General features: G+C 43.8%; 1 protein-coding gene across 2 annotated transcripts in view; it reads right to left on the bottom strand.

Moving 5' to 3' along the window:
- CRBN (cereblon) overlaps window positions 1–25,915 on the bottom strand; it is a 945,847-nt gene that overhangs the window by 508,519 nt on the left and 411,413 nt on the right. For both annotated transcript variants that reach the window (XM_044082066.1, XM_044082065.1), the window contains exon 4: window positions 20,497–20,646. In XM_044082066.1, the coding sequence (XP_043938001.1) occupies window positions 20,497–20,646 (150 nt within the window). The remainder of the gene's footprint in view (window positions 1–20,496; window positions 20,647–25,915) is intronic.

Here is a 25,915-nt window from a genome sequence, read left to right on the forward strand (position 1 = left end):
ACCTGGGTAGGGGAAGTAGCTCTGATAGCAGAGAAGGACCTTTCTGCCGCCTGGAAAGTGGAGGGACTGTAAGTGGTCCCGTCCCCCTCTCCTGCCAATAAAACCACAGCTGAAGAGAAGGTAGATCCCTCTGGACCCCCCTGCTCTGCCAGACAGCACTAGACCAGAGCTGTTAAAAGCCGAAGCGCCTAGGGGCAGAGACCGGTCCAATAACCCCGGACCCGAATCTAACCCCATGAATCCACAGCCTGGCCCGAAGAGATGGTCTGTCCTGGGGGAGAAGGAACAGAACCAACTGCCGATTCCAATGGGTTAGGGACCAAAGTGGGGCCTGAAACTCCCATCGCCTCCATGGCGCACACCAGTTCCTGGGAATCCAAACCAAAGTTCGGGGTGAGGAGAGGTTAGTTGGGGAGTGGGAGAGCGGTTCCCCATCCTGTGGGATGGGGAAGCCAGAAGCCCCAACTCACTTTGAGATTTCAAGTAGGACCGCATCATTCTGTCCATATCCATGGGAAAAACACTTCTGGAGGATCAGGAGGAGACGGAGGACCTGGCTGGAGACCTGCAGGGTCTCCTTTTGTGCTCTCTAGAGTGAGGTCTACTTGGGAAAGTAAAGGCCTGTTCTCTACTTAAGGGATCCAAGGGAAACTCCTCTACCACAACCGGCTCCTACACGGCCCTCGGATCCGACCCACTCAGAACCAAAATCATGGCCTCAGATCCGAGATGGTCAGATCCGTGGTCAAAGCACCCATCCTTGGATCTGAAGGTCTCAAATCCGGAGCCTTGGATCCGGGGGTGGGAACCAAAAGTGTTGAATCCAAAGAACTGGAGTCCACACCCTTGGATCCGAGAGTGGACTCCCTAGAAGCCCTGGGACCCAAGGTTCTTGGATCCAACACTGCCCGGGCAAGAGATAGATCTGAAGACTTAGGATCCGACAGCCTGGGCCATTTAGAGGGGGCCTCCTCAATGGGAGGAACCTTTTTCTTAACTCCCCCGAAGAGCCCGTCTTGGTAGACCAAGGGGCCTCCTTTACCTAGACCTTTGATAAGTAATTTGTTGAGATGGTCGACCAGAGCTCTGGGGTTGAAGGCAGCAGAAATACCGCACTCAACCTCGAGATAATCACCACCAAGACAATACAGACACTCCTCGTGTGAGTCGGAAATAGGCATTTTCTGGCCACACAAGGAGCATCTCTTAAAACCGAAGGGTTTATCCGACATGGCACCAACCCAGACAGCACAACTAAAGGGAAGTCCAGCACAGAATCTTAAACACAAGCAAAGGTCCAAACACCAAACAGTCCATACGAAGCACTAACACTACCGACTAGAGCAAAAACAAACTTTACAATAAACTCTACAACAAATCAAGAACTTATTCAAAACCTTAGTAGGCCCGCGAAAAGGGTGCCAAACGCCTAAGCAGAAAAAAACAGGAGGGGGAAAGGGAAGGGAAAAATACCTAAACGGAAAAACGAACAAGGAAAAATCCCCAAAATAACAACCTACTTACAACCTACTTACAAACCACGAAGGGCTGAGCAATCTGCGTCTGTCTAGATCACGCAGCACATGAGATTTGAGGGGTTAGAGGACAGCAGAGCATCATGGGAGGGGAGTAGCTTGAGTTAAGCTGTTGTCTGAGTATGCCGGCTCAGATCAGATATCGGATCCTAGACCCTAACGTGAGGAATGGTGACTAAGATTAACATCAGATATAAAGTGATTAAGGATTCAACAATATACTGCACAGAAAATTATTGGGATTATTTTAGACTTATTAACAATGATTCTCCAAGTGAAGATGATAAAAATTCATACTTCTATCTTCAAAACAAACTACTTATTCATCAACCTGGAGATAATTCTCTTGGAAGTTTATGCACAGAATTTTCATTACTCCATACAGAACTGAATTAATGTACAAAAAAGATACAGGATGTTGGAGGTGTAAATTAAATGTTAAAGCTGACTGGCAGCATTTGTTTTTTGATTGCATAAAGCTGAAGTCATATTAGAATAATATAAATTTCCTTTTCCAGGTTGTTTTCAATGATAATTTTATGTTGACCAAATCTCTCATTTTATTTAATATACCTATTCCTACATGCATTATTAGGTACCCTCTTTTATGGAGTATTTTAACAATAGCAAGAAAAGTCATTACAAAAAAAATGGAAAATAAGTCTACTCCCACTATGAAAATGTGTAAACATGACAATTAAGTATGTCAACCTGAACTTATGATCAAGACAAAAACATCTAAAGTCACCTCTCCATATAATATTTAGGTACAATTCAAAGAACTGCTAAATAAACAGACTTTAATATAATTCAGTAATTACAGCTGTTATTTTATCTTTCTTTCCAGAAAAGTATCACGAATGATCAGTCACTTCCACACAAATCCATCCCCCCAAAAATATACATCATCTGTGAAGGCTGCCAATTTCTGACTATGGTGAACCATGAAAAACAATTATGGTCAGTATTCTCAACTGACAGGCAGCAATACTAACCACATACCTAGATCAATCTTATCAAGTATATTTGGTCAAATAGTGTTGAACACTAAACAGAGCATTCAGAAGTAGCTGAACAAATAAGAAAGTTGAAGTTTTCATGGAAAAGAAAATCCCCACCCCACAAAAAAAAAGTAATCTTACTTAATATAAAGAAGCCGTCTGTTGCATTTCGAGGGAAGGCAGATTACCCCCTGTGGTGGTATAAATCAATGAAAGTGTTATTAATCATACGGAAATTTTCATACATTTGGTCTTAAACAACATTCCCTACAACTCTGTCACACCACTGATTACTCAGGCAACTGAATAAACGTAAAGATTCCCAACTTGAACATCCAAGTAGCATCTGAGAAATATGCAAAGTGATTCAGTCATAAGCAGTTTGGTAAGCAGAAGAATGTCATATCCTTTAGCAACTTGAAGCACTAATTAACCAGTGGGCACTTAGCTTTAAAATAAATCCTCACTGTAGTGTACTGTGCACTTAGCTGGCTATCTCTTCACTGCTTAGTGGCACTGTTTCAGTGTTAGAAAATGAAAGCATTGCTTACACTGATACATACAGGTCATTTCTGACTTTGCCTTACCTCCACTAAGTTTTTTCGCCCATCAGCATGCTTCATCTACAGAAGCATGTCGGTTGTGTCACTGAGTACTGGCGAACTGGTGACTAGCTTAGGAAAAGTGTTGTCGGCAGCTTTGGACCTATGCGGTCTGTCTCTGTCTTTATCTTTGCGTTTTTTCGGAATGTCGGTAGTCGGGTGGCTTACTGAAGCCATTTCTGGATAATTGTACCAAGTACCAAAATATTTAAATGCGTAAATAAACAAACGACGAATAGTATGAGATTTGAATAAGGCACAAAACTGACAGAGAGGTATGTCGTGGTCTGGGCCTAAGCAAGGAATGCAGAATGAATGAAAATCTTTATGAGGTATTTGCTTTCCACAAGAAATACAATTGTTAACTTTTACTGACATCGGTTTAGAGCAAGAAAAAGGATCCTCAACGGGGTACTCGAAAATGAAAATTTCAGGAGTGAGCCGACGGGCACTTGCTAACTGCTTCTGCTTTGGGCACAGAAAGAAAGACTGGTGTAATGGCGTTGACTGCATGCTTTATACCCCTGACTACCTGATGTCATGGAAGATGAGACCGCAACCGACGCAGGACCTAAGAAATTGATAAACAGGCTGACTGAGGGCTACTGCAAGCAGATAACCCAAATGTGATGACTGCAACAGTGAAACACGAAGAACATCAATAAAGGGAGGAAGGCTAAATAGAAATGTATAGCAAATATAATGAAAAGAAAATAAATTCTGCTTTTACTCACAATACCAAAAAGGCACCCAAGAGCTCGACAGAACACATTTCCGACCAAATCATTACAGTGGCAAACGAGATCTGAAGTAATCTGGCAAGTAAGGAGCATTGCGGGTAAAGGGAGGAGAGCTGGATCCAAGAATCTAAAGAGATTGGCCTAGTCGGATCAGAGACTCTACAAATGACAACATCACATATCCTGATATACCCATGCACAGTTGTGGATTATTGCTCAATTATTCCAAAAAGAGTAATTCTCTTTAAAATACAAAAACATGTCAAACAGAGTACCTCATCATACTGCTCAACCGTTTTTTTTTTTTTTTTTTTTTTTACTCCTGACGTCATCGTGTGCAGGGCATGCACAATGATGTCAGCTTCTGCAGACCAGTCTGTGACTGCACATCTTTTCCCTGGCTTGGGTTCTCTTTGCATGAAAAAAAAAAAGCAGCTTTACTTATTTAATGGCTGCAAGTTTCCCCCGGCTCAGCTCCTCCTCCTCCAGGTAAAACAGCAGCTACAATGTGATTACTGGCACAATTACTGTCTTATGAACTTTGCTTTTCTTTTTAGCAGGACAGGAGCAGGGCTAGGATGTCTTTTCCTAATGGATTTTACTTGATGCACTTTAACGGCTGAAGCTGAACTTTGCTTGTGCATGTACTGCCTTTTACTGAATATAGAGTGTAAGTAAGTGCATTGTACTTGTGCTTTTGCTTTTCTTCAATGGCAGGCAGCAGGCAGGCAGGCAGGAGATTACTTAATTTATGGCTGAACTGTGCTTTCCTTACTTATTTGGGGGGAAGGAGTGAACTATGCTTTTCGTTTTTCTTAAAAGCAGGTGCAGGATGTCTTTTGTTTTAACAGAAAACAGACATTAAAGTTAATGTACTTTTAATGGCTGAACTCTGTTTGGGATTGAGAGGAAGAACTTAATGTACTAATGGCTGAACTCTGCTTGTGCCTTTACTGCATTTTACTGAATTTATAGAGTGTAAGTAAGAGTGTATTTTACTTGTGATTTTGGTTTTCTGCAATGGCAGCAGGCAATATTTAATTTACGGCGGAAGAGCTGAACTGTGCTTTCCTTTTACTGTAACAGCTATTTTTGGGGGAGGGTGTGAAACTACAGTGTTGTACCTACCATAAATGTAGATGTTCGAGTGCTATTACAGCTGCAGTAATCACATATGGGTTCTCTGCCGTCAGGCGGGTCCTCGGTCGGCCGAATTCCAAAGTCTAGGTCCGGCGTCGGTTGTTGTCACTTTCTTTCCTGACGTCAGTGCGACAGGGGTATATAAGACACAGCCGACACCATATTCTTCAGTCTTTTCTTGCCCCAGATGTCAGGTGCACCCAGAAGGAAGGCAATACATAAATTATATATATATATATAAATATATTCAAGCAATGCAATGTAATCAAAAAACAGTAGTTGCAAGCAAATATACCATAGGAGGATAACCCAAATTAGGTTGTATGAGGAGGTGTTAGCCACTAATCCTTTATCTTTAGGGGAAGGAGGGAGGGAAACCTGTACTGCAGCTGTATTAGCACTCGAACATCTACATTTATGGTAGGTACAAAACTGTACTATGTTCATCGTGCATACAGCTGCAGTAATCACATATGGGTAGAATCCCAAAGCTACGCACAGGGTGGTAGGCACTAGGTGGAACTGGGATGATCCAGAATGCCCTGCAACACAGCAGTGGCAAAGCCTGCTCTAGTTTTGGAATATAAAGGTAGATTGTAGTGTTTTGTGAAGGTATGTACAGAACTCCAAGTGGCTGCCTCCAAAATATCTTTGGTAGGAACTCCTCTGAGGAAGGCTGTAGAGGTAGCTGTGGCCCTGGTGGAGTGTGATCTGATGCCTGTAGGGACAGATTTCCCATGATAGGAGTAACAAAATCGTATGCAGTGGCCTACCCATTTTGAAATTGTCTGTTTGGCAATAGGCTTCCCTTGAGCTCCCACAGCATAGGACACAAAAAGTTGTTCTGATTTCCTGAAAGGCTTTGTTCTGTCCAAATAATAACGTAGCTGTCTATGGATGTCTAAGGAATGTAGCAGCCTTTCCCCTTTGTTTTGAGGATTGGGGTAAAAGGTAGGTAAGTGTATGGCTTGATTTAAAGCTACCCTGGATACCACTTTAGGCATAAAAGACGGGTTGGTTCGAAGGGAAACCCTGTCCTGATGGAAGATGAGAAAGGGCTGCACAGCCATGAGAGCTTGTAGTTCCGAAACCCTACGAGCTGAGGTAATGGCCAGAAGGAAAGCTGTTTTCCAGGACAAATATTGCAAATCTGTTGAGGCAGCTGGTTCAAAGGGAGGCAATGTTAATTTTTCTTGAATGTAATTAAGATCCCAGGCTGGCACTGGTTGTTTCCTTGGTGGTCTTATATTTTTAGCTCCTCTGAGGAACTGTCTTAAAAGTGGGTGAGAGAATAACGGTGGATCAGTGTTGAATTCTGCAGAAATGGCTGAGGCATGGATTTTTATGGAGGAAAATGAAAGTCCACTGTTCAGCAGCTCAGCTAGATACTGTAATACCTGAGGCAAATTCAGTTTTCTAGGGTCCTGGCCTTTTTTTTCATTCCAAGAGCAAAACCGTTTCCATTTTGCGGAATAAGCCTTTCTAGTAGATGGCCTTCTGGCCTCCAGAATGACGTCCTGCACCTCTTTGGGGAGTAGGGTCTGTTGTGGTGTTAAGGAATTTTCCATGCAGCGAGATTGAGTGTTTTCAGCTGACTGTGAAGAGTTTTGTAGCTGTGCTGAGTCAGCAGAAGAGGCATTAGAGGTACAGGCCAGGGAGGAGTATGTGTTAGGCTCCTCAGGAGTGGGTACCAGTGCTGTCTTGGCCAGTCTGGAGCAATCAGTATCATCTTCGGTCTGTCTGCTCTTGCTTTCAAGAGCACCTTGGGCAGAAGAGGCAGAGGTGGGAAAGCATACACAGTCCATGCTGACCAACTGAATGAAAGGGTGTCCACTCTCCAGGCCTTTGGATGAAAGGTCCTTGAACAAAACTTTTCCAATTGATGATTCCTGTGGGAGGCGAATAGATCTATGTCTGGCCTCCCCCACGTTTGGATTATCTCTGTAAACACCTGAGGATGCAACTTCCATTCGTGCGGATCTGTCATATTTATGCTTAGATTGTCTGCCAGCGTGTTTTCCAAACCTGGCAAGTACTGTGCTTGAAGTTCGATTTGCCATTCTAGAGCCAAGTTCCAAAGTGTCATGGCTAGTCTGCACAGGGGGTATGAATGTGTTCCTCCTTGTTTGTTTATGTACCACATTACTGTGGTGTTGTCTGTTCTTATCAATAATTGTCCTGGATGCAGGAGGTCCTTGAATGCTGTCATTGCATTCATCACTGCTAGCATTTCTTTTTGATTGATGTGAAGGTGCTTTTCCTTTTGGGACCATTTGCCCTGAATGCACCTGCCTGTCATGTGCGCCCCCCAGGCGTAATCTGAGGCATCTGTTGTGATGACTTGATCTGCTTGAGGCTTGCAGAATGGGAGACCTGTGTTTGTTTGACATGCTTGGGCCCACCATAGAAATTCCTTTTGCAAACATGGAATTATTGATATTATTGTTTCCAAAGTGTGGCTGTGTTGAGACCATAGGCTTTTTAGGTACCATTGAAGTTTTCTCATATGCAACTTTGCACATGGGATTAAAAGAATGCAAGATGCCATGAAGCCCAGAGCCTGCAGGATTTTCCTTGCAGTAAGCCTGGTACAATTTGCTAGTATTTTGAAGTACTGAGTTAGTTGCCCCTGTTTTTCTGGCGTAAGGTAGGCCATCTGGGTGTTTGTGTCCAAGTTGGCACCCAGGAAAGTTATTTTCTGAGATGGTGTTAGCCTGGATTTCTCTTTGTTGATTGTGTATCCCAGAGAATTCAGCAACCGTGTTGCATAAGCCAGATGTTCCGGAAGTATGTGCTTGCTGTCCGCTTGGATCAGGCAGTTGTCCAAATAAGGGTAAATTTGTATCCCTTGAAGTCTGCAGTAGGCAATTACTGATGCAGGCATTTCGTGAATACTCTGGGCGCAGTAGATAAGCCAAAGGGCAATGCAGAGAATTGATAGTGGATTGAACCTGCAAGAAATTTGAGGTATCTTCTGCAGCTTTGTCTGATTGGGACATGCAGGTATGCCTCCTTGAGGTCCAATGTTACCAGCCAAAACTCCTTGCCCAGCATGGGAAGAAGCTGCTGTAATGTGAGCATCTTGAATTTTGGTACGAGTAGAAATGTATTTAGGATGGATAAGTCCAAAATGGGTCTCCAGTCGGTTCCTTTCCTTGGTACCAGAAATAGTCAGGAATAAAAACCTTGACCTTGTTCATGAGTGGGTACCTCTTGAATAGCTTTCATGTCCATGAGTTTTGAAATTTGTATTTATGCCTCTGCCCTTTGATTGTGTGTCAGGTTTGGCATGCCTCTCATTTTTGGAAGAGTGTGAAAATGAAATCTGTAGCCTCTGTTTATAATGTCCAGGATCCATTTGTCTGTTGTGATAATATGCCAATTTCTTGTAAATAATGCCAGCTTTCCTCCCAAGGGAGCTGCCAGCTGAGACTTGCTTGGCATGAAAAGGAGGAAGTCATTGGGTTTGTTTGCTGTATTGTTGTGCACGGTCTTCGCCACCTCTTGGTGCTGGAGTTTGCCATTGTCTGCCTCTATATGATCCTTGAGATTGTCCTCTGCCCCTTGTGCGCCTGTATCTACCTCTTTGGGGCTTGTCCGTGGCTGGAAAGGACCAGTTTTTAGAAGGCCAATTTCTGCTAAAACGAGGTGGTTGTACCTGTAGAAAAGCCTTGACAGTTTGCATACATTTAGCTTTTTCTTCCATTTTCCGTAGTATCTCCTCAGCATTAGTACCAAATAGTACATCCTTTTGTAAAGGAGCATCTAGTAGTTTAGCTTTAACATGATCAGGCAAGCTTTGTTCCCTAAGCCAGGCATGTCTACGAATGACTGATCCTGTAACAGCAGCTCTACTTGAGGCCTCTAAGGCATCATAGCCACATTGTAAGGTGTGTTTACCCACTTGTTCTGCACTATGCATCATATCCTGCAATTCCTTCAAATCTGGTTGTTCAGGTTGAGACATTTTATTTCTTAATTGCGATAACAGAAACTGCTGATATTTAAGCATATGGAACTGACAATTTAAGGCCCTCATGGCTAGGGTGGCCGAGGTGTATACCTTTATTCCCCACCTTTCTAAGGATCTAGATTCTCTTTCGGAAGGTAGTGGATTCTTAGCAGTAGAGGCCTTCATTCCCTTGGGGCCTTGAGAAATGGTTTCAGGGTCAGCATTATGGCTTTTGAAAAGAAATTGGTGAGAGTTAGGAACTCTGTAGTACCTATCAGGTTTGACTGGGGCAGGAGGCAGGGAATCCGGATTAAGACAAGCCTCCGAGTAAACATCATCAAGTATGTCCAAGACAGGAGGTATAGCCAGAGGTCTGTGTTGAGGTAACAAAAGAAATTCCCTAAGCCTTTTCTTGGAATCAGAAAAGTCTTGGCCTTCCCAATGGAAGTGTTCCCTCAAGGTGTGCAAGGTTTCCCCAAAAGAAAAATCCTCTGGGGGAGGTACAGAAGGAATGGACTGTTCTGCATCAGAATCTTCATAAGGGGAGTACGAGTGTTCCTCTACATCAGAATGTTCTGAGAAAATGGAGCCCTGTTCAGAAGAGGGAGAATCTTCCTCCACTCTCAGTCTCTTGTCTGGAGGGGGTTGGGAACCCCTGATAAGAGTAATTAAATCCTCAGCCATTTTAAGCATCTGCTTTTTAGGCATGGGGCCTGGGTATGGGCCCTGTGCAACAGGCCTCTTGGGATGCATGGCTGATTTGGACTTAGTAAAGGCCTTAATGGAAAAGGAAGATGAGGGTCTAAAGACACCCTGGGTGGAAGTGGACCTGTCCACATTAGGAGGCTCTACACTCACAGTGGCTTCGGTGGTTGTAGTCTGAATAAGGGCCGAGGTACCTGCGGTCTCGGGTACAGAAGACACCGCCAAGGACGTGTCGTCGGTAGTCAGGGACTGCATAGGCGTCTCACTGAGAACCGGACTACGTGCAGCCGGTTTTGGCGTGGTGTCGGAGGAGACCGCGGACCTCGCGTGTCGGTCCTTGTCCTTGCGTTTTTTGGACAAAACGGTAGTCGTAGTCTCCGACGACATTTTATAATCAAAGGCTTTACCAAAATAATGTTGGGCGAACTCCGCCCGACGCTTAATAGTGCGTTTATTGAAAGTAGCGCAAAAGCGACAGCCCGAGATGTCGTGGTCTGGGCCTAAACAAGGTATGCAGAGGGAATGGAAATCCTTATGTGGTATTTGCTTCCCACAAGAAATACAATTGTTAACTTTGTCTGACATCGGTCTGAGGCAAGAAAAGTTTCCCCAACGGGGTACTTAGCTTTAAAGAAGACTTTGGTTTCCAATTTTTCGTAAATTCAGGAGCTGGCCGACCGGCACTTGCGAACTGCTTCTGCTTTGGGCACCGCGCGGCAAAAAAGACTGAAGAATATGGCGTCGGCTGTGTCTTATATACCCCTGTCGCACTGACGTCAGGAAAGAAAGCGACAACAACCGACGCCGGACCTAGACTTTGGAATTCGGCCGACCGAGGACCCGCCTGACGGCAGAGAACCCATATGTGATTACTGCAGCTGTATGCACGATGAACATCTGTGCTTTTCTTTTTACTTAACAGCAGGAGCAGGATGCCTTTTACTTTAACGGGCATTACTTAATGTACTTTTAATGGCTGAACTCTGCTATATTGTGACGGAGATTACTTAATGTACTTTAATGGCTGAACTCTGCTTGCCTTTACTTTAACAGCTGAACTGTGCTCAACAGGATGCCTTTTACTGAATTTTGTAGTGTATTTTACTTGTGCTTTCATTTTTCTTCAACAGCAGGCAGGCAGATTGCTTAATTTATGGCCACTGAACTACTGTGCTTTCCTTTTACTGTTTTGGGGGAGGGTGTGAATCTGAACTGTGCTTTTCTTTTTACTTAAACAACAAGAGCAGGATGCCTTTTACTTTAACGGACATTACTTAATTTTTTTTACTTTAACGGCAGAACTGTGCTTGTGCGTTCATTTTACTTTTACTGCAATGGTATGGTAGGCAGGAGATTCCCTTTCCTTTAACAGCTGAACTGTGCTTGTGCAGGCAGGATATTGCCTTTACTTATGACTGAATGGTGTTTGTACTTTCTTTTTACTTTTACTGTAACAGTTAGAGCAGGCAGGAGATTGCTTTAATGGCTGGACGGTGCTTGTGCTTTCTTTTACTGTAACAGTTACAGCAGGCAAGAGATTGCCTCTGATTTCTTTTTACTTTTACTGTAACAGCAGGCAGGAGATTACTTAATGTACAGCTGAACTGTGCTTTCCTTTAACATGAATTGTGTGTGTGTGTGTGTGTGTGTGTGTGTGTGTGTGTGTGTGTGTGTGTGTGTGTGTGTGTGTGTGTGTGTGTGTGTGTGTGTATGTGTATGTGTATGTGTATGTGTATGTGTATGTGTCTGTGTAAAATGCTATAGTTACGACCTAGGGCTACTTTTTTTTGGTGAACGTTTAGATGGTTGTCTGTTTAATAGTAAAATGTGGAGTTTTTTTTGAGTGACTGTAACTTCTCTGTTCCTAGGAATGGCTGACATATACTTGGTATTATGTTATAGGCCTGCTGTTGTTTGACATGTAGTGAAGCTGATAATTTGTAAAGTGATGCAATGTCTAATTTATACACTTTTTTTCCATAACTGGCTATCATATGGAGAGTGTGCAGTGGTACAGACACTGCTCTAACATGACATGAAGGCATGAATTTCTGTTGTTTCCACTATATATCTTCTCTTACAGGTACTGAAAATATTGCATGATAACTATAATCAGAGGAGGTTAGAAAAGATTGGGAAGAGACTAGAAAAGCAGTCTACAAGAGAACAGTGGGAGCCTGGGAGGACATACTTGTTTCTTCCAAGTATGCAACAAAGTGCAGAAAGTTTATTATCTTTGCATGAAAGTGTTTGCATACATGTTTTTATACCTCAAGGTGACTTCAAGGAATTGTTTCTCGGGTAGACAGCAAATGTTGGGGGTGGGATGAGAAAGAATAGATAACTGGGCACATATGTTTTGAGAGTGTAATTAGTTGGCATATTTTAAAAATCCCCTATAGAGGACTCTTGTCAGACAATATTTTTGGCTGTAAGTAAGGAACTGGTTCTTTTGAGCTGGGCCTGGAGCAGGGGATCTGAACTGTCTAGACATAGTGAGGCATTAAGTTTTATTCTGTTGCCTGTGGAAAAAAGCAATTACTAGAAAATGGAAATCAACGTCTATACCAACTTTGTCTGAAGTGCCGAATATTATACAAGAGAGAGAGATAACGGAACTGGAAGAGAAACCTTTAGAAAGGGAAGGAGCAAATTACATAGAAATAAATGGAAACTGTGGTAACAATACATGTAGAATAATCAGGAAAACGAGTGAGGTTTACTGAAGGCAGGAATTAAGCAATTTATATTTTGGAGTGATGATAAAGGGAAAGAAAAGACATGATGTTTAAATTAATGTATGTAACTGGGAAAATGTTAATACATGTTTATGTCTTAAGTGATAATTTAATAAAGTTGGTTAAAAAATTGGATGACGGAAGGGGAGGACATTGAGTCTCACATTTAGGTGTGTGTACACTGTACAAGTTATATACACACACACACACACACACACACACACACACACACACACACACACACAAGAACACACACTATTCTCTTTATATTTTCTGTTATTTAATGAAGAAGGCTGAAGTGCAGCTGCATTTAATTTTAGTTTTATAAAGGTAAATTGTATTTTAGTTTTGTACAAGTTTAAATATTAATATAAATAAAACACTATTGTTCTTCCATTTATTTTGTGTTTGATGATCATATTTTGGTTGTCTGTTCTTCAGTTTGCGTTTAAAAGTTGGTATCCCACAATTCCATCGGAGTGGGTGGGGTGGGGTTACATAATTATGTATGCAAATTTTATGTTAATCAGTGTGCAGATTTGTACCTATTTTTCATGGGCCTTTGTCCAGATTTTTGATGTTTCCAGGTTGAGAGATATGTACCTCACACTTAGCCATCATGCTGCCTCACTCAGAACAATGGAACCAAATCTTTGAGAAGTACAATATGCAAATTAGTGACATATCTTAAAACAACCCAAAATGGAATGTTTAAAAAATGATGAAAATCGTTACATTTCACCTTGAAGTCAAATAATTAAACACATAAACACACGTTTCAGAATGTGGACCTACAGCTGCAGCACAATCAGCACTTGCTTTAACCTAGCCCTGCAGTCAGATCAAAATGTAGACCAAAAGAGGGGAAAGGGAACACTCAAAGGAGAATTGTGGTAATCTCCTTATGCTATACTAGCAACAGCTCAAGACAGTCTCTGTGTTGAAGAAAGACTAATTATAAAGGGACAAGTGCATTGCCTAAATCTACCCACCTAAACAATAATGTCTTTATCTGTAAAAGAAATGCAGTGATAGATGCAGAAACAAAAAGAAACAAATGGGACACCTTGTAGCACTAGTCACCAGAAGCAAAGTAATCAGTAAAATTTTGAAACAATATGCCAAGTGCAAGGCAGATTGCTGCAGATGTGAATGCTCCTCCACTTTTATCTTCTATTATTCTGGGACTGACTCTGTTATAGATTTCCAAGTAGTAGCACTACTATACTAATATTAAAGGAGAACACTGACTGAAGAATACATAAAAAGAAGTTATGTACTTACTATAACGTTCCATGTTTGTAGTCCATCTCGCCTACATTCTTGCTGGATGGGTTCAGAGCCGATATTCGGCTCCGACTCGGCCGATACTAAAGCTCAAGAGCTTTTACTGGCTCGAGGCTAACCTCTATCCCATGATGCCTCACAGCAATTCCCCAGATCTTGTTTGCAAGAAAGCAATAAGAACCTCATAGTTATGAAACTCTATATATATATATATATACATAAAAACTGTGCATCTACAGACAAACATTATGTAACATTTTCCATGCCAGGTGGACAACAACTACAACCAGGTCAGGCAGCATAAGTGTAGTCCACCAAATCCTCCAGGAACAGGAAGGGGGCAGGAGGGAGGGATGCAAGTATGTAGGCGAGATGGACTACAAACACTGAATGTTATGGTAAGTACATAACATTTTTATGTTATGTAGTCCTATCCCAACATTATTCTTGCTGGATGGGACAGCGTCGCTAGCACCTTTATCCTGGGTGGCTCAAACGAAGAGACTCTTCAACACAGTGGACCCAAAGGATGACCTGTCCCAGGAGGCCAAATCCAATTTGTAATGCGTGACAAAGGTATGTGGTCTTTCCCAATTAGCTGCTGCATAAACAGTATCAACTGGGAGCCTAGGTCTAAAGGCACATGAAGTAGATACTGCCCTGGTCAAATTGCTTTTACTCTGTTGGGTAACTGCTTGCCAGCAGTTTGATAAGCAAAGGAAATGCAATCTGAAAGCCATTTTGAAAGAATAACCTTAGAAATAGGCAAGCCCTTATTTTTGTCCGAAAAGGAAACAAATAATTGATTTGATTTTCTGAACTCTTTTGTCCTACGTAAAACCTGAGAATTCTGTGAACATCTAATTGTAGTCTGTTCTCAGATTTATTAGAATGGTTTAGAAAAAACACTGGTAGCTCAATAGTAGTGTTGAGATTATGCTCTGTGCATACCTTGGGAAGAAAGGAAGGGTTTGTCCTAAGTGAGACTCTGTTCTTGTGGAAAATAATGTAAGGTCGTCGAATAGTAAGGGTTTGCAGTTCTGAGACTCTCCTAGCAGAGGTTATGGCTACTAAGAATAGTGTTTTCCAAGACAACAATTTCAGATCTGATGAAGAAGAGGGCTCAAAGGGTGCAGACATTAATGATGTCAGAACCAAGTTCAAGTCCCAGAGTTCTGATGGTTGTTTGATTGGAGGCCTGAGAAGGAGAACTCCCTTTAAAAATGTTTTGCACAAGGAGTGTGACATAATGGGATTTCCCATGAAGCCAAAATGGAAATTAGAAATGGCAGCTAACTGAACTTGGACTGTAGCGGCTGCAGCTCCTTCATGAAAAATTGATTCAAGGAAGGATAAAATAGATTCTATAGGAGCTGTATAGGGATCTAAGCCTTGATTTATAGTCCAAATAGAGAACCTTTTCCATTTGCTGGAGTATAACTTCTGAGTGGAAGGCTTATCGGATGAGATCAAAAAGTGTTTGATGCATCTGGCTATTTGTGGAACTGGAGCAGTCATGCTGTCAATTTGAGGGTGTGGATGGAGGGGTGGAACTGCCCCGATTGATGAATCAGGAGGTCTGGAAATGGTTCCAGAAACTATGGTTCCTCCAAAAGATAGTGTCAAAGGAAGGAAAACCATACTTGTCGAGGCCAGTAAGAAGCAATGAGGATCAGGGTACTCCTCAACTGTTTCGCTTTCTGTATTTCCTTTGGTATGAGAGCAAAGGGTGGAAAGGCATAAAGAAGTCCCGAGGGCCAATCGTGGACTAGAGCATCCTTGGGTGACATCCCCGGATGTGGAATTAGGGCAAAGTAGCTGCTGCATTTGGTGTTCAGGTGTGTGGCAAAAAGATTGCATCAAGGCTGGCCCCATCTGTAAAAGATCTCTTTTGCAACTTCTGTATTCAGGGACCACTCGTGAGGCATCAGAATTGCTCAGCTGAGTTTGCTATCACATTGGATTTCCCCGGGATGTGTGTTGGTACCAGAAAACATTGAGTGTCCATCGCCCATTTCCAAACTCTTAAGGCCTCTAGGCAAAGTGGGTAAGATTTAGTTCCCCCCTTGCTTGTTTCTGTACCACATGACAGACATGTTGTCTGACTAGATCGCAACTGTCCCAGTGGGAAGGGAGCTGTGAAGTGCTTGCAACGCATACAACACCACTCTCATCTCCAGAACATTGATGTGTAAGTGGTTCTCGTGGTTCTGCCAAGTACCTTGGACTGTCATTCCCAGATAATGCCCCCCCCATCCTATCTGGGAAGCATCCGTGGTCAAAACTGCTTTCTCTTGAGGAGGAACAAGTGGACGACCTAAGAGAAGTTGTTCTGTATGCAACCACCATGTCAGATCCTTCTTGCAGGTGTTTGTTATGAAAATCTGATGAGACAATGGAAGGTCTTGCATCGACCATTGGGCAAACAGCAGCCACTGAAGTAGTCTCATGTGTAGACAGGCTAGAGGAACTAATAGGATGGAGGAAGCCATAGTCCCTACGACTTGAAGGACTACCCTGGCCTGAACTTTGTGACTGTTTAGCAAGGATCTGACTTGATTGCGTAGAGGCTCTACTCTTTCTGATGTTAGTCTTGCTGACATGGTGGTTGTGTCTATTTCTGAGCCTAAGAATACAATGTGCTGCGAAGGAGATAAGGTTGATTTTTTTTTTTAGGTCGACTGTGATGCCTAAACTGACACACAAGGATAGAGTCTCGTCCCTGGTTCTGATGAGTTGATGCTTGGTGGTAGCAGTGAGGAGCCAGTCGTCTAGGTATGGAAACACCTGGAATCCTTGACGTCTCAGGTGAGCAGTTACCACTACCATGCATTTGGTGAACACTCTGGGGGTTGTAGTGAGACAAAAGGGCGGTGTTCGGAACTGAAAATGACTGGCTCCCAGCCGGAAGAGTAGGTGTCTCCTGGAGCGCCTGTCCATTTTGATGTGGTAGTACGCATCCTGAAGATCTATTGAGCACATCCAATTGTCTTTCCCGATAAAGGGGAATATCGACTGCAGAGTGATCATGCGGAACTTCGATTTATTTACGGATATGTTGAGTCTGCTTAGATCTAGAATTGATCTCCAGTCCCCTGTCTTTTTTGGAACTAAAAAGAATCGAGAGTAAGTTCCGGATCCTATTTGCTCTGTGGGGACTTCTTGGATGATTTTTTTCCAGCAACGAGATAACCTCTGATGTTGCACGGTCTAGTTGAATGGGTGGCACGTCTGGTAGAGACCAGTCTGTTAGGGGTTTGGAAACAAAGGGAATCAGACAACCTCTGGATATTATGGTGTGTACCCAACGATCTTCCGAAATGTTTAGCCAGGCACTTGGGTACAGCAATAGATGAACCCAACTGCCTCCAGAGATGGACAGTCAGACAACCCCTCAGGGGCGATGGAAGGGATGATCACAGAAGGTTTCTCTACCTTCCTGATGTTGCAGACCTCCTCTGCCGCGAGGGCGGCATCTTCCATTATAACCTCCCCCTCTGCTTCTAGGGGAGGGTTGACCTTGTGCCCGAGGGAAACCTTTTTGGGATTTACGAAACCACATTTTCCCTTCTGTATTACCCTTAGGGTAGGGTCTAGACAGGAGGGAGAAACAGACTCAGATGGCAGATAATGTTTTCCCCTTCTTGTTCGCACCTGGTCAAAGTCTCTTTCACCTGGGGTCCAAAGAGAGATGAACCATCAAAGGGGACGTTAGTGAAGGAAGATTTAAAGGATTCCGTGAAATTACAAAGACACATCCAAGAATGTCTCCTGAGGGACATTCCTGCTGCATCTGCCCTACTCACTCCGTCTGCTGCATACGATATCAGCCTCATGGAGGAGTTAGCTAACAAAGTAAGGATGGAGAGTTGTGCAGAAACCCTATCCATGGATCCCGGAACTACTGAACCCTGGAGGGTATCTCCCAACTCCTTCAGGAGATCCCTCTGAAGACGAGTAAAATGGGTAAGGTAATTCAGCTATCTTAGAGTAAATGCCGCTGAAGAGAAGGTACGCTTCCCATACATATCCAACGCCCTACACTCCTTGTTAGGAGAATGGATATTAGAAGACGTTTTGGATAACTCCTTCTTGGTGGCCGCGGCTACCACCATGGCATCAACGGGAACTCCTTTGGTAAGAAAAGTCTTATCTTCAGGTGCTGTCATGAATTTATTTGGCCTCCTCGGGATGGGCTCCACTGAGTCTGGGGAGGTCCAGGCTTTCCACGATATGACCCCTAAGAGTTGTGTCACCCAAGACGTGGACGGTTAGGAACCAAAGCCCTCAAAATACACTGATTCGTCCTCAGTAGGGTTAGAGGTCTTCCAGGCACCTCTCTGTCTAAGGATTTCTAGGATGTCAGAAAAAGTGACATCCTCAGAGGGGGATCTAATGGACCCTCCAGATTCCTCCAAATCAGTGTCAGAAGTGACAGACTCAGGTGAGTCAACATGCTTCCTCTTACTCAGTCTCTTCCGAGGGAGCTCTCCAGTGGGATAATCTGGGGAGGTCTCGGAAGAGGGGGCACATCCAATAGGGGTTGCTTGGGTCTCTGGTTCCCTATGCTTTGGGGGTGGCAAGGGGGAAGAGGTTGCTGCCTGCTGCTGGTGGGACACAAGTTCCAAAGGTATGGCTTTTGCAGAAGATAAAGCCTTCTCTATTGCTTTGAAAGCCCCCCCCCCACTCCGAAGAAGACTTCCGCTCCGAGGAGACAGACGGTTGGCTCCGAGCAAGGGGGAATGGCTCCGAAGCAGATGTGGGAGCTGAGCTGAGTCGAGCCAAGCGGGAGGGTCAGTTCTGAAGAAAAACCCTGGGTGACTGTCCCCCTCAGAGTCGACTCGAGAGCGTCGGCTCCCAGATCTTTCAGCTCCAGACTGAGCCACTGAGGATAGGGTAATCGGTTCCGAGGAAGCAGGGAGGATACCCAAAACGGACGGATAAAAGACTGAAGAACCTGAGGTGATTGGCCCCAAGAGCGAAGCAGTTGGAGGAGGAGCAGAAGTTTGTAAAGGAGTCGCTCCAAAGCCTTTGGGTCCGGAGGGGCCAATTTCTTTGCCAGAGCTGGATCTGAAAGCAACCTCTTCACCGCCCACTTGATGTCCTCATCTGAAAGTGTCCTGGGGGATCTGGCGGAGACGGAAAGAGATCTCCTCCTCTCCAAAATAGGAGATCTCAAGGTAGGTGACACAGGGTCAATATCAGGCAACTTGTCTCGGTACCAAAGGTTGCCTTGGCACCAAGGAGACAGACGGTACCGATGTGGAAGAAGCTGAATCAGAGTCAGAAATCCGTGGCTCCGACGCTTTGGTCTTTTTCGACGGCTCTGAAACTGGGGCTGAAGATTTATGTTTCGAAGTCTTAGGAGCTGCCTGACCAAGTTCCAGCTGTTCCTGGAAGGAACTGGTCATAAGATCCCCCTATCAATTAGTTTGCGTTTTCTCTCATTCAAGACCCTGGTACTAAACGCATGGCAAAAGGTACATGGCTCTTGCAAATGAGCTTCACCTTAAACAGTACATGCAACTGGTGTGACTGTCTGTCAAAGACATCTTTTGGGAGCATCTGTCACATTTTTTAAATCCTGAAGGGCGATGGTCCTTATGGTCTCTCTATCTTTTTCTTTAGACATTGTATAGGAAGACCCACAGTCTAGCTAGATAATGCAACAATAGCAAACTCTAACTACTAAGGTAACAACAACAACTAAGTTAGTGAGAGAAAGAAGTCGTCTATCGAATATTAAACTTTTTTTATATAAGAGACACACTCAAGGGAGGAAAGGCCAAACGGGCAACTATGGCCCTCTAACTTAAACGGGCTGTACAAACCTAAGGGGGAAAATAGGGGTCAAAACTCTCAGAACAGTCACACAAAAGATAACAGTAATAAAGAATGTAATTTAAGAAGAAAGGTTGAGAAAAAGACAAGATTTAGTAAATAAATCTATTACTTAGCCAATGCGCCAGTAAGGAGACAACCAAGAAGCTTTCGCGGCAAACGAGATCTGGGGAATTCCCGTGAGGCACCATGGGACAGGGGTTAGCCTCAAGCCAGTAAAAGCTCTCGAGCTTTAGTATTGGCCATGTCGGAGCTGAATATTGGCTCCGAACCCATCCAGCAAGAATTACGGCGAGATAGGACTACATAACATTATTGGTTTATAAGGAATTTCTAAATCTTCTTGAGATGCCTAAAAGCAAATTTTAAAACACATAGTCAAAGCTGTCTTTATACTGTTCCCATAATAGTATGTACATAAACACTTAAAACATCCTCCATAACTAAAGTAATTTCCTTCAACTTTGGTAAAACACAGGAGGAGGAAAACAGTGGCATATAAATTTGCTATTAACAGTATTCAACCATCCAGTGCTGTTGAGTTGTATCTGACTCCTATACTGTCCACCCGAACAGTCAATACCACCACAAAATCTACTAGTCAAGGTGGGAATGAAAATAGACTGTCATGCCTTTCTTCCATCTCTATTTCTCTCACACACACACACACACACACACACACACACACACACACACACACACACACACACACATCTTTGGGATGTGGAAGGAAACCAGAATACCTAAAGCCACAACAGAAAGAGTACATGGAGACTCCCAAAAGTTGGCACCCCAGCCAAGTACTAAAACATATACTCTCTTGCTGTAACACGGTAATACTATATTTTATGATTGAAGGTACATCAATGAATAGCATATGGATTAATCTGATACAAAGCTGAAGCACAAGGGAAAAACAAAATAACAATAGTATATGCATAAAACTTTCCCTCACCCATCTGCTTGTGTTCTTAATTCTTGTACTTTGAACCTTTGCCGCCCAATTGCTATGAGTTTTACTGTTTCAATTCCAGCTTCCTCCTCTTCCCCATAAGAAACAATTTCTGCTGTGGTTCCAAATTGTGCATCCCTGTCTTGTAAATCACTAAGAAATAAAACAGTAAATGTTATCTTAGGCACATACAAGATAATCAACTGCTACATTCAAACATTTGTTCCAGATGCATTACTCAATCTATGTAACTGCATACAAACCGTGCTTTAAACAAACTGATTTTTTTCAAAGTTTTGAAAAACAAGTGTTTTATGAACTCAGTTTGACTTCAGCTGTATGCAGTGACTGAAGACAAAAAATGTGCTTTTCATATTTACATGCATTATCCTACAAATCAGCTAGCACATGCACAATTCCTTTAAAAAGAGTTTCAGTTTTAAGAACATGTTGCATTTTCAGGCTCATCTAGTAACATGCATCTTTTTCAAAGCCATGTTCAAAAACACTTTAAGGGTTATATTACAACAAACGTTTAGACAACCAGTTCGGAAAGCTTTATGGCACAACAATTTATTTGTTTTAATTCATTTTATCAAAGCATCTGCTGTCACCTCCATTTGGAGAGTGTACTTGTCTGAGCAAGGTTTCTCCATTTAATGCATCATTTATATTGCTTTAATGAAAACAGTGGTACGTCTGGCTACATTAAAACAAGATGGTCGCCAACATGCTCCTTACAAATCTCAAACATAGGCTCATAGGTTTGTACTAGGCTAATGGCCCTGCAGCCATTACAAGCCTAGCCCCCCAAAAAATTGCCTAGGCACCGTCCCACCCGATGTTAGTTCACAATGCCCCCTATCCAGTAGGGCAACTGGAGTTATCCCTGGAGTGAACTTTCTGTTACCCATCCCCTCCATCAAGATTTCTCTTAAAGAGGACCAGCGAGGTGCTCTGCTTGACATGAATGGGAAGCTTATTCCAGAGTATGGGCAATCTTTGAGAGATGAAACTGTCCCTCCAGCATGTCCAGTTAATTGTGGTAATTAGGTTGTGATCTCTGGAGCGTATGGTGTGTGTGTGAGGGGGGAATTTCTTTAGGTGTAGCATTTCAAGTAGGGCTGGGTTGGACATGGCTTTGTAAGTCAAGCAGAGATCACCTCTAAGTAGACAATAAGAGACTGAGAACAGCTGAACTTCCTTGAGTCTGTCCATGTAGGACATGTGTTTTAGGCCGAGGATCCTTTCTGTCAGGTACGTCTGTGGACTCTCCAGCTGTTGTAGGTGTCTGGTCAGGTACATGCCAAATGGGGCGTTATATTCGATGACTGGTCTAATAAGGGATGAGTAGAGAGGGATGATGACCTCTTTCTTCCTGGATGCGAAACCTTTGCTTACAAGATGTGCCACATAGATGGACTTTCAGACCACAGTGGCAATGTGGTGGTCGAAGGTGAGGTGGCCGTCAACCTGGGTGCTCAGATCTTTTATGGCCCCCATCAGTGTTCAGTGGGCTCCCATCACAAAGGGGATGATAATGCATTTTTTGGCGTTAAGCTTCAGGCCATGGTTATGACAACAGTCATTGGTCTCACAGAGGCCCTTTTGTAGGATGTCTGCATCATTTGTGGAGTTGATAATGATACCTAGCTTGCAGTCACCAGCAAACTTGGTCAGCTAGAATCCTTCTGTGTTGGCCTGGACTTCTGAGAAGTATATGCCAAACAGTAGAGGGCCCAGGACAAAGCCCTGTGGGACTCCACTCATGACTGGTCGACAGTCTGACTTGGAATCCGCAACTTTCACTCTGTGGGTCCTGTCTGTGAGCCAATTTGCAACCCACCTAGTGATGTAAGGATTGATGCCTAGTTTGGTGAGTTTATCAATGATACCCGAGTGGGGAATGGTATCAAAGGCCTTGGCCAGGTCGAGGTAGGCTGTATGCACTGCCTTACCCTCATCCACAGCCTTGGTGATTGCTTCGGAAAAATCAACCAGTTTCAGCAGGCAGGATCTCCCCTTGACAAAGCCAAACTGTGTGGAGTCAAGAGTTTGGAGATTGCCTATGTCTTTGTTAAGCAGGTCCATGATGATGCATTCCTTAGCTTTCCATACCAGACTTGTCAGGCTAATGGATAGTTCCCAGGGTCTGTAGTTGCTCCCCCTTTATGGAGTGGGATGACTGTAGTGGTGTGCCATTCATTAGGGACATAGCCTTGGGTAAGTTGCAACTAAACAGGGCACACAGATGTGGTGCCCGTTCACTTTGTAGCTCTTGTAGGATGCAGCCAGGGATATTGTCAGGTCCCATGGACACTGTTATTCTTGGCTATGGACAATGCAGCTTTTACCTGCGCTGCAGAAATGGTGGGTACCAGGCTTTCTTCTGGTATTGTGATAGGGCCCTTGGGGGGGTGAGGGGTAAAGTTGGCACTGAATCTGTCGGCCAGTATGTTGGCTATATCTGATGGCTCAGTATGGGAGGTGCCATTGTGCAATAACTCAGAGCAAATCTGGGTATTGCGCCTTGGAGGTTTCTGATATAGCTATAGAAGGTTTTGTGGTTGTTTTTGGTGTCAGCTGCAATTCTGCCTTCAGAGCTGGCTTTAGAGGATTTGATAAGGGATCTCAGCTTTTTGTTGAGACTGATAAGGGAAGTTTTCCAGTCTTGTGACTTCATTTTTTTTCTGCAACAGTTTCTTCCTTTCTCTTGTGGAGTTTACTGAAGGCTGGGCACCACCAGATTGGCTTCCTTTTTTTGAAGGAGAGCATCTTAGTTCTATTTGGTATGGCAAAGTCCATGCATTTGTGTACATGCTCGTACAGTACATTGGTGTATGATTCAGCAGTCATGCAGCTACTTTCCACTGGCAAGGGTGCCGAAAAGTTAGCCACCTCTGTTTTTAGGAGCTCAAAGTTGACTTCAGAGAAGTTTATCAGGGTGGTCACCTTAGCTGGGGGGGGGGGGGGGGGTGTAAGTGAGATGGAGATTTCCATGGTGATCAGTTTGTGGTCAGATTTAACCAGGGAGGAATTGACTACAGGTGTGGAGTAATGGTCTCCCATGTTGGTGATAACTAGGTCGAGGATGTTGCTTCCTCTAGTGGGGGTCAGAATGAGCTGGTCCAGGGCATTGGAATTTATCAATTCCAGAAAGTGTTGGGCCTGCACATTGGTACTTGAATAGTTTTCCTAGTTGATGGAAAGGTAGTTTAAGTCGCTCAGTATGAGAGTATTGGGTTGGACCTTGATAGATTCCAGGGTGCTTAGGAACCTGGAGTGAGAGTCGAAGGACATGTTTGGGGTTCTGTAGCAGGCTATGACTTTTATTGCCATCTTACCCAGTGTTAGTTGTACCTGGAGTATCTCGGATGCATTATGCTGAGCTACCAGTCTAGAAGTGTGCGTATCCTTTAAGAATATGGAGACACCACCGCCTTTGGAGCTTCCAGCCGTATTCTGGGGACGAAAGGTATGGAATAAGTTGTAGCCTGGGAGCACGGGGCTGCTTTCTGCCTCTTAATACCAGGTTTCCGTTACAGCACAGATGTCGACATTCTCCATTTTGAGGAGAGCTTCGAGCGAGTGCATCTTGAGATTTAGATTTCTAGAACTCAGCAGCATGACCCTCAGATTGCATTTGTTTGTAACTGTTACAGTGGAATTTTGGTCTTTGGAACACTACCTAAAAAAGGCATTATGCGGTGGCAAGAGCCTTAGCCAGTACCCAGAATCCCAGGGACGACAGATGCAGGCTATCTCTGGCACAGCACTGAGGTCTAAAATTCATGTTGTCCCAGGGAGAAGGACATTGGATCACCTTAGAATAACACCAGAAACATAGCCAATTGTTGAAGTCAATCACTTTCTGCTTGTACTGTGATATCATTCTGGGTGACTGTAGAATACTGCTCAGGGCTAGGGTCATACCTGCCTGGGCCACATAACGTGAGAGTTCCATCACATCTCTTTTCATGCAGTCCAGGGAGATACGTCTCAGGTCATTCACACCCACATAGACAATGACTGAGTCATAGTTGTACTTCCTGTGGAGTGACCTGAGTGTATGTGTTATGTGGCGGATCCTGGCACCTGTTCAGCCTAGTGAGTGGGACATCAGTGTGCCTCACAATCGAGTCTCCTATGATTAGTACATTGTGCAAAGTGTTTTGCCTTACGGGCTTAGGTTGATAGCCTCCGTGAAGGTGGGTGTATGGTTTGTGTTTCTGTGTGGGTTGTGATGGCTGGTGTTTTGGAGGGCTGTGTGTTCTATGTCGTGAGTTGCAGGTGTTGACCTTCTCCTCTTGACCAGCTAGTCCAGTCTTGGTTGGAGCATACACTGCTTCCAGTTTGGTGATATAAGTGCATCTCTCACAGGTATGAGTGTTGGGAGGTAAGAGGAGAGGGTGGTCTGTGTGCATTAGGCAGTTGCCACACTGCCTCAGAATGCCCAAGTGCACCAGGCTAGCAGGAGAAAGCACAGGAAATTGCCCTACAATCATACCAGGATGGTTGATCATAACTAATAAATACTGATGCTACTGTGTAGGAACACCTAATGCTGATAACACCTAAGTGTGCTACAACAAATGCTACAAAAGCCTGTTAAAGTGCTAGCCGATTAAGCTAATTGAAGTGCAAGAATTAAAAGAACAAGCACGTTTTAAGGGAAAAATTGAAGAGAACACTTTCTGGCACCGGTAATAGTTTACCTCAGCTGAGTGCTGCTGCTCTGTGCGCAAACACGGGCTTTTAAACCACAAAGTTGAAAGGGATGGAAAAAAATGCCCAAACGGCCAATAAACTACAATGTCTGGACCAGAAACCACTCCTATTGTGGTAGATAGGCTACCTAGTGCTTACCACTCCCACTGATAAGCTAGAAGGCTTCCCTCCAACACAGAAAGATTTTGGGGCGGGGGGGGGGGGGGCTCAGAAACCTACAAAACAGTCCTGGATACAGCAAATCTGTATCTGGACTAGACTAGTTACAGGAAAGGTGAGATACAAGCTATAGAACTTTTTTTTTTTGTTTTTGCAGAAAAGCAGTTAGAACAGTAGCAAAAACACTTCAAATGCAGTACAAGCTATCACACTTGAGTGTGTATCAATATTACGGCCAATACACTTTAAATAAATGCAGATAAATTAAAAATGACAAAAAAACAAGTGCAGAGAAAGTACAGTTTTGTACCTACCATAAATGTAGATGTCCGAACAGGATAGCATCTGCAGTCCTAACAAATGGGTTGTCCTGTCGTCAGGCAGCCCTTCGGTCGGCCGGATTCCAAAGTCTGGGTCTGGCCTCGGCTGGTGTCGCACTTCACCCGACGTCATCTCTGCTGGTCTTCGGGTATAAAGGCATCAGCCGACGCCATTTTCCTCAGTGTTTCTTGCCCCAGATGCCAGTTGCCCTCTT

The sequence above is a fragment of the Protopterus annectens genome, chromosome 8.part1 (assembly GCF_019279795.1).
Source record: "Protopterus annectens isolate FY-2018-M chromosome 8.part1, PAN1.0, whole genome shotgun sequence".
NCBI lineage: Eukaryota > Metazoa > Chordata > Ceratodontiformes > Protopteridae > Protopterus > Protopterus annectens.